Source organism: Monomorium pharaonis, chromosome 1 (genome assembly GCF_013373865.1).
Source record: "Monomorium pharaonis isolate MP-MQ-018 chromosome 1, ASM1337386v2, whole genome shotgun sequence".
NCBI lineage: Eukaryota > Metazoa > Arthropoda > Insecta > Hymenoptera > Formicidae > Monomorium > Monomorium pharaonis.
In genome coordinates this window covers 13,040,097-13,049,584 of record NC_050467.1, presented here as the reverse complement: position 1 = coordinate 13,049,584, position 9,488 = coordinate 13,040,097, and the positions used below count along the sequence as shown (strand labels likewise).

At 37.1% G+C, this 9,488-nt stretch overlaps 2 protein-coding genes across 2 annotated transcripts; one reads left to right on the top strand and one right to left on the bottom strand.

The window, feature by feature from the left end:
- The first annotated feature begins 4,418 nt into the window (after positions 1 to 4,418).
- LOC118645306 lies at positions 4,419 to 5,005 on the top strand. The gene has a single exon (XM_036286174.1). It carries the CDS (start codon positions 4,438 to 4,440, stop codon positions 4,954 to 4,956), a length of 519 nt encoding a protein of 172 aa, XP_036142067.1. The 5' UTR covers positions 4,419 to 4,437; the 3' UTR covers positions 4,957 to 5,005.
- Positions 5,006 to 7,224: 2,219 nt separating this feature from the next.
- On the bottom strand, positions 7,225 to 8,842 carry LOC118646456. The gene is made up of 3 exons (XM_036289404.1): positions 8,007 to 8,842; positions 7,657 to 7,904; positions 7,225 to 7,544 (listed from the first exon to the last, which is right to left on the bottom strand). The coding sequence occupies exons 1-3, from the start codon at positions 8,840 to 8,842 to the stop codon at positions 7,225 to 7,227; spliced, it is 1,404 nt and encodes a 467-aa protein (XP_036145297.1).
- Between the last annotated feature and the right edge of the window lie 646 nt (positions 8,843 to 9,488).

Here is a 9,488-nt window from a genome sequence, read left to right as displayed (position 1 = left end):
AAAGTGGAGAAAATAAAAGAGAGGTTGTGACGTGACGTTTTTCGTCAATCACAAGGGCCGGATGGCCCGACTGGGAAAGGTCATTTGAGGCCGCTCATTACCCCGAGGGGGAGAGCGGCCTCTCCTTTTCTGAGTAATATTTTTTTAGTTAATAAGACGCTTAGGTATCCGCCAAGCGGAAGATGCGATCCGCGGGAGAAGTAGTGTGCCACGATTACCATTTGTAATTAATGAAGCAACCGTAGAGGGAATGTCAGTAAGAAGCTTGGACGATCAAGCAGCGGGGCCCCGGGCAGCCAAAGGACCACGAATCAGGTCAAGCATCTACGTACAGTAGCGAGGTACGTAAGGAAAGTCGTGGGACAAACACTGCCGCTATATTCTATTGTAGAGAGAGGAACAGCATTCCGGTGCAGCCTGGGACGACGCCGGGGAGAGAGCGTGCGCCCTTACATCCGATGACTAGGGTGGAGGAGACCCCAGCCGGAGTGGTCGTCTCGGCCTCGAAGAGTAAGCCGGACGAGGCCTGATCAACCCGAACCGATCCAGCAGCAGCCGATGCGGCGAAAAAGGACATCGAGGCGTGCAGTCCGCACTCTTCGTATTGCGCGGCGTCACGATCAGAGGCGCCCTCGGACAATGAGATCCTGTAGGACTGACAGAGGACCCCCCATCGACTAGCGATCGGTGTGCGCGGATCGAAGCGCGATCGATGCGCAGGCCGCTACCGGCATCCGCAGCGCGCCCCACCGCTCACGGTTCGTCACTGTTCGGTGAGACAACGACGAGAGCGGTTCCACGGCCATCGACGACGTCACCATCTGTAAGGCCACCACTTTGACCACGCGGTAAGGGCGGAGACGGCCCAGTCTTTCGTGAGAAATAATTACCCTACCGAGCGTTCGGATTGATTGTAATCGGAATACCGAGATTAGAGTCACCGCGTGGCAAGGCTGTGTCGAGCTCCGTCTCGTAGAGATTAATAATTGCGCTTATTGTCTCTTCTCTCGGGGAGTATGTCGAGCCGACAGTCGATCTGTGTGTAAGAGTTTCGCGACGGGATAGCGCGTAGGGTAATAGTACGGGATTCACTTGCCACATACCGAGAGTGTGAGCCATATACGAACTGTAGGTGAGAATATCTACGAGGAATACGCGCATTCCGTCGAGGCCTATCCCGTCTATTGTTAGAGCAGTGTGTTGTATTGTTAAATTCAGTGTGTAACCTATAGAGTGTAGTTTTCGATATGTTGTAAATCCCAAGTCGAGTACGATACAGTCGTATAACAGAGTCGTGTCGAATGACTAATATGTATTCGTCGTATAAAGTTGTTGCTATCTTATTTTTAATATACGATTCTTATATTTATTAATTCTATCTAGTTTTTAATGCAAGACCTCTCCTCTCCTATTCCGCGTATCGAGAAGAACTTCGCCCCTCTGCCACTTCGTGTAGAGGCGGGCTAGCAGGCATTTGGCCGTCGTGCGAAATACCGAGTTTTTCGACTTTTGTGCTGCGCGGATTCCGCGCCTGGCGCCCAACTTACAATAAAGAGAGTTTAGAGCTTAGAGCCTTTAAGTTTAGAGTTTAGAGCCCAGAGCGCGACGAAGTTGTAGACGCGAAGAAAAGTAACGTCGCAAGGTACATAAGGTGGGTGGTAGGAGTGGGAGGGAAAACACCGGGGAATATGGTAAGGGAGGAGATACAGAGGAACAAGCTAGAGGGAAGAGCAGGGAAAAGAGCGTGGAGCTTTGAGGAGAGATTGATGGAAGGAAAGGGAAGTAGGTTGGCGAGGGAATGTTTAATGGAGATAAGGGAAAGATGGAATAAAGGAAAGGTTAGGAAGGGATGGGAGGAGGAAAGAAAGGAGTTCATTGAGGGTAAAGGGGTAGGGATGGAGGAGGGAGAGGGTGGAGGGGAGGAGGAAAGCTGGCGGGAAAAGGAAGAAAAAGAAAGGCAGAAGAGGGACAGATGGAGGAAAATAGGAGAGTCAAAATATAATAGATGGTACAGTGTGATAAAGAGTGAAGGTATTCCAGGATATTTGAAAAAAGTAGGGGGGAAAGTAGATGGCAAAGAGTAGCAAGATTTAGATTAGGGAATGAGATAACAGAGAGTAGGTATTGAAAGGTAGAGGAGGATAGGATGTGTAGGTAGGTTATGTGGAGGAGAGATAAAGAGTTGGGAGCACGTATTGGAAAGATGTAGGGATTGGGGAGCAGAATGGGGAGGGAGTTGGCAGGAGGAGGTAGGTAGAGTGTTAGGACAGGAGGGAGAGGGGGAATGGTGGATGAGGATGGTCGAGAAAGAGAGAGGGAAGGAGATGAATGTATGGGGGGAAGAGAGTGAAAGAGAATAAAAGAGAATGAATGGAAGAGAAATTGTAGAGAGGCACCTGAATAATTTGATTAATCCTGAAATATTTATCTTTATTTATAATTCTTTTAAATCATTTTCCGTCAATAATAGGAATGCTGTACCATCAACACATTCTCCTTAAATTATAAGTAAACAAACATTTTTAATGTATGCAAATATGTGTGCGTGCGTGTGTGTGTGTGTATGTGGATATACATGCTAAATATATATATATATATATATACACTACTCAAAAAAAATAGGGAACACTTTTTGTATACCGAAAATTTAGGCTATTTTTAAACTGCTGCAACTCAGCGAAAAATCATCATAGAAACAATATCCAAAAAGCGTTTTAAAGCTTGAAATTTCTTTCGAATGCTTTTTGGCGATTTTAGTTATCTTTTTTTTTTTTACCAACGTGACACAATATATGTCTCCGGGTAATCAATGGGTTGTACCCCATCGATGGGTCCGTAGTTTTCCATTTTCCACTCCGTCCTTTCCTCATTGTCAGTTGGTAGTTTCATCTTTTAAAACAATTAAATTAAAATTTGTTAACAATAATTTTACTTTTAAAAGAAAATACCTTTTCTGGTTCCTTGATAAAGGGATCTGGCGTTCTTTCTCTCGCACTTGCGTTATTTTTTTTTATTAGAAATAATTTTTGTTTATCCGTTAGAAACTATTAGACACGTATAAATCAGATCCACTTTATATATAAATCGGAAAGGTCGATAAAATTATCGGCGCAACATGTGATTTTGCGTCATTTAATATCAAAATAGAGTTTCATCTAATATCTTATTTATCGTGCTGTTTAAAATTATTTAATAAATATTATTGCAAAAATAACTAGACACATCCGCTTTATATCAATCAGAAAAGTCGACAAGATTATCGGCACAACATGTGATTTTGCGTCATTTAATATCAAAATAGAATTTATCGTGTAACATCTTATTTATTTATTACACGAAAAATGAGATAAGATTAATGTTATATAAGTGATAAATTAAACTATTTTGCAAAAAAATAAAATAATATGTAATGCGTCTTTTGATTCATATAAATATGCTCAAGAAAATATTATTTTCAGTTTTACTTACGGCGGCAATCAATAATTTTAGAGAAGAGTTTGTGATTCATATAATATCTTACTTCATATAATTCTCTTAAAAATGACACCGTTAAATGTAGCAAACATAATAAACATGTTAGCAACCACGTTTCAAATTGCAAGTATAACACAGACACCTATAACGTCGTTTGAAATTGAAGTGCATAATGAAATTCGCGATATTCTACAAAAATGTCAAGACGTACGATTGGTATCATTATTTGAACATGATTATGTACTTGATTTTGAAGATTTATCAAAACCGCATGAAGCACAAGTTGTAGAACCTATTATGCCTGCAAAAAAAGAAGAAGACAGTTTTGAACCTGAAGAATGCATTGTTGATGATAAAGTTGGAAAGGTCGACTTTAATTATAAGAGAAAAGCTGTGAAGTTTTGGAAAGCCGGAAAGAAAGCAAGTCAACCTTTAACTACTGTACAAAACCGTTTTCGCAAGGTTAAATCCATACATCAACTATACAGGTGGGAAGCGAGTATAAAGAAAGGTGGAACAAATGCTGATAAAGTTGTATTTATTACGGAATACGTACTGCAAAAATTCAACGAAGCTCGTGAAAGAAGATCTATTGTTCATGACAGGAATTTAAGATCATGGGCCTTGGAAGCAAAAAGCCAAATAGATCTACTTGAATTTAAAGCAAGTAAATATTGGATTTGGAAATTTAAGCATGTGCATGGAATTGTTTCCCGCAAAATAACAACATTTAGAACGCAATTTATGCTTGAAAATATTAATAATCTACAAGATATCGCAGAATTGTTTGTTTCAAACGTAAGATCTAACATCCCAGCCATCGGAGTTGAAGAAGTTTATAATGCAGATGAAAGTGGTTTCAACCTTGAAATACATTCTGGACAAACATTAACGCAATTAGGTGCAAAAATAATTAAAGCAACGGTTCAATAGATATCTTCTGCGACACATAGTTACACTATAATGCCGATTATTTCGGCAAGCGGACGTCTTCTTTCACCACTGTACATGGTTTTAAAGGAATCCACAGGAACATTTGGTCCAAGAGTGCAAGAAACTCTTTTTCGTCCAGTTAATATTTACATCCAAGCTTCAACATCAGGAAAATTTACATCTGAACATTTCAAAATTTGGTTCAGCGACGTGTATTTACCGAATACTGGTCGTAAAAGCATGCTATTACTTGATTCATGGACGGGACACTGCCCGAGTCAGCTACAGCAGTTGATTCTACAAGACAAAAAGATACAACTTTTAACCATTCCAAAAAAGACGACGGGCCTTATTCAGCCTTTAGATGTGTTTGGATTCCGGATTTGGAAAAATTTTGTGCGAACATTTTCAGATAATATAATTTTTCAAGAGAAAGATGTCAATTTGCACTCCCGTAATGAAATAATTAAATTGCATACATTAATCAGTTTTCTTCGCCTAGATTCAACAATCTTTTCCAATATGCTTGGTTTAAAAGCGTATATGTAGAAATACATCCTGACGAATTTCAAAATCCTGTAGAGTTCTGTTAATTACAAAGTCTTTCATTACAAAATGAAAAGCATATACCCAAATGTAGTATTTGTGGAATGGCCGTTTTTATGCGCTGTGCGTGGTGAGGCGAATATTTTTGTTTTAAACATTTTTATGAAGAATATCATTATTGTACAAATTATAATCCGTAATTTACAAAATAGTTAAACATATCCGCATTATGTAAATCAGAAAGTTAGACAAGGTTATCAGTGCATTATGTAGTTTTACGTCATTTAATGTTAAAGTAGTTTTACTGTACAAGATACAAGTATCTTGTTTATTGATTTGCAAAATTATTCACTGAAATAATAAATGTATGAATGTTATTATTACAAAATAATAAATAACGTTTATTGTTATTATAATTTATACGTGTCACTAATTAGTATTAATTTGTTTTAATTTTTATATATTTGTAAGTACATACTGATCGGCTTAAAAGCTATCTGAAATGTATTATGTATTAATATGAATTATATATTAATGAATGTATTATATATTACTGAAATGTATTATATATTAATAATAATATAAATAATTTAAATATTGCTTTGTGAAACCATTTTAATAATTAAAACTGCTAACAATTTTTAAAAAATTACTTTAGATACAATTTTTTTGATTCTTACTTATTGATGGTTATTCCGTAAAAACAAAGTCTATAATTTTTACAGAGTATATATATATATATATATATATATTTATTTACTTCAGCAATTACATGCCAAGAAGGGGACTTGGTTTACATGATAATTCTACCTCATTCACTCTTTCATCCGTCCATGCACTGAATCTTAACAACTAACTTATTAAAATTTATCTTACCCTATCCTATCATATCATCACGGTTTGATCACAGTTAGTTACATACAGACTATTTCCTTAATTTATTTATACAGAATTCCTTACCTACTACATTATCTCTTCTTTTCTTTACACGCTTTAAACGCCTTTTTCTTTTCATACAAAAATTTTAACAACACCTTTTTTACATCATCGAAATCATCACATAGTAGCTTCTCTATTCTTTCTCTCCTATTTCTGCCTAAGGTTACAAACCATGACCTCGTAATCTCACACTCTTCCACAAAGTGATTTAAATTATCTTTACCTTTGTAACAAAATACGCATTCTCTATCTACCTTACTTAACCAATATTTATTATCTTCTTCCATGTTGCCGCATATAAATCTAGCTAACACTCTTATTCCTATACCATTCCTACCGCTGTCTACGAATTTCTTACTTAAATACTTTGGCTTCCGTATTTTCCTATCCAGAATTACCGCATACTTTTTATTATATCTCGCCTCGCTTAATTTACTTTCCAATTTCTGTACCTGTACATCTTTATCTCTAGCTTCTAACTCCTTGCCAATTCTCCTAGCTGCATCTCCATCTAAACCCTCTAAAGCCTGCGAACTCCATCTATTCCTGTTATAATATCTTTCTCTCTCTTTCCCATATAGATCCTTCCAACCAAATTTCCTTTTCTCATTCCAACAAAGTTTAACCCATCTGTAATCGACCATAGCTTTAATTTTTTCCTCAAATCTTCTAGCTCTTATACCCCATTTAATTCTTAATTTATCTAAGTCTAGTTCTAACATCATAATATACCTTGGCGTGCAAAAATCTATGTTGAAAACCCATCTTACATAATCTAACATTACCTTTTCTAATTCTTTCTTTTCTTCCCAACCCCAAATTTCTACCCCGTAAGACATAACGCTTTTAATCAAGTAACAAAATAACATCCATCTTCTACTAAAATCGTTATTATAAATTCTTTCTCCCAAACCCCATACCCTATTCGCGGCCAGTCTACCCTTAATACTCAAGTCTTTTATACGATTTCTATAATCCCCCTTTCTATTAAAAACAAAACCTAAGTATTTAAACGAACTAACCTCTTCTAATTCTCTACCTTCCCATAACCATTTACCAATCTTTTCCTTTCCATTTCTGTTAAATATCATGACCTTTGTTTTATCTATATTAAGTTCTAAACCTTTCTCTTTTAGAAATCTCCTAAGCGTATCCATCATATCCATTAATCCAACTCTATATTTCGCTAATAAAACCATGTCATCCGCATACGCTAACGACCATATCCTATCATTTCCTAATTTAATACCACCTATTCCTCTTTTACTCATATACTTGTCAATGTCCGCGATGTATAAGTCAAAAAGTAGTGGACTCATCACACATCCCTGTCTAACTCCTTTGAACATGTAGAATTCCTTCTGTTTTCACTACCGCCTTCGTCTCTTCATAAACCTTCTTCAGTCTTCTAGTTGTTTGCTTCTTTATATCAATTTCTTCTAGGATGTTCCATAATTCTTTCCTTTTTATATTATCAAAAGCCGCTTTCAAGTCCACGAATAAAGCGAACACCTTCTTATCCTCCTTTAGTTTCTCTCTTTGTACCACATGATTCAAAATAAAGATGTTCTCCATCGTTCCTCTTCCTTCCCTAAAATTACCTTGACTCTCCGGCAGCGCCTTCAGCTCCATTGATTCCTCCTCCAGGGAGACTTTTAAGATCGTAAATTGCGTAAATCTTATAAGCAGAACAGAGTAGGGAAATATCCCTATAATTTTCCGTTTTTTCCTGATCTCTCTTTTTATATAAAGGTAGAATCACACTTGCCTTCCAATCTTCTGGAATACTATCTCCTAGCCAGATCTTCTTTATTAATACCGTCAGCCCTTTCCTAATAGCAGCACCTCCGTATTTCCATGCCTCCATAGAAATTCCATCTAATCCTGGTGCCTTCTTATTTTTCAGTTTGTCAATTGCTCTTCCAATTAACTCTTCGTTGATCAGCACCCCCTCCTCTTTCTCATTTCCTTCTTCTATCTCATCCTCTTCAGGAGTAACTTCATTACCTCTTCTGTCCGAGCCCTCCAACAAATTCTTGAAATGCCTCTCCCATTCTCTCTTTCCTATACTATTTTTTATCTTCTTTCTCCTTCCTTTTCTTTTGTTTATATACTTCCATACTTCAGCTGCATTCCTCAGGTTTCTCAGCTCCAGTTCTTCTTCTTCTTTCCAAATAGCATATCTATTATCCAGGAACTCTTTTAAATTGCCCTTACACTCCAGGTAAACTTCCCTCGTAATTTTACCTTTCTTCCAGCTTTTCAGAGCTCTGTGAGCTTTTCTCTTTTCCCTGGAACAGCTCTTGTTCCACCATTCCTTATATCCTATTTTTCTTCTCTTCAATCTTATTTCTTTTTTCACCATCGCCTCCAGAATCGTCTTCTTTAATTTTTTCCAGATTTCTTCCGCTGAGTCATTTTCCAAATTTTCCGTCCATTCTGCTACCTCAGTTTTTTCCTCGTACAGGTGTCTCGATTCCAAGTCCCATAGAGTTTTTGTCCTCCTTTCTTCTATATCTTGTAGATCCTCCTCCATCAGTTCCTCTTCTGAGTCCAACTTCACTGTCAGAGACATGTGATCCGAGTCCACTCTATCCACTACACTAAAACTTATTATCCTATCAATACAATTTTCACATGTAATAACATAGCCTATAACCGTATTACTTCTAGCACCAATGTAAGTATATTCTCCTTCCCTGTCACCTTCAAACGTTCCGTTCCATATATAGCCACCTATGTTATTTATAAACTCTACGAGATCTCTCCCATTATTGCCTATTGTCTTATCCTTACTTTTCCTACCTAACTCTAAAGCCTCTTCTTCTATACTTAGTTCTCCAATTCTTATATTAAAATCTCCACCTATTAAAATCACATCATTCCTATTTTTTTTTACTATCTCTGCTATTGTACTTTTTACGTCTTCCCAGTTGCCTTGATTATACATATACTGTTATTATCCACATACTTTTTTCTCTAAATGCTTTCTCTATCCTAGTAGCTGTCCACCCTTCTCATCTCTTATCTATCAATTTCCTATCATCTCTCCCCCACACCTTCTTTTTTCCTATTATGAATCCTCCTTTAGCTCTACCTCTCTTTTTACTCCTCTCCGCGAAACAACATTCTCAGGTATGTGATCCAGGAAGCATATCCTTTATATTATTCCAATCTTTTTCCTCTACCCAAGTTTCAATTAGACCTATGTAATCATATTCTTTAACAAATTCCCAAAAATCTCTGTCCTGTCTGCCTAAACCCGCTACGTTCCAAAATATTATATTCCTATCCAAATGAGTCCTATGTTTTACATTATTACTATCCTTACTCTTACATTTCTTTTTACATACCCTATTATATTTACCATTACCTTTACCATTAACTATAAACTTATTTCTACTATTCTCTTTCTTTTTCCACCCTTCTTGGCTCTCTCTTAGTTTTCCTTATCTCCTACACTAACTCCTACCTTCATTTTCACCTCCTCTTTATTCCTATCCGCACTAACACCATTATCATCTCTACCTAAGCCTAAATCATCTGTAACTTCCCCTTCTCCTAACTTCCTTCTGGGCAAATCTATTCTCCTATCT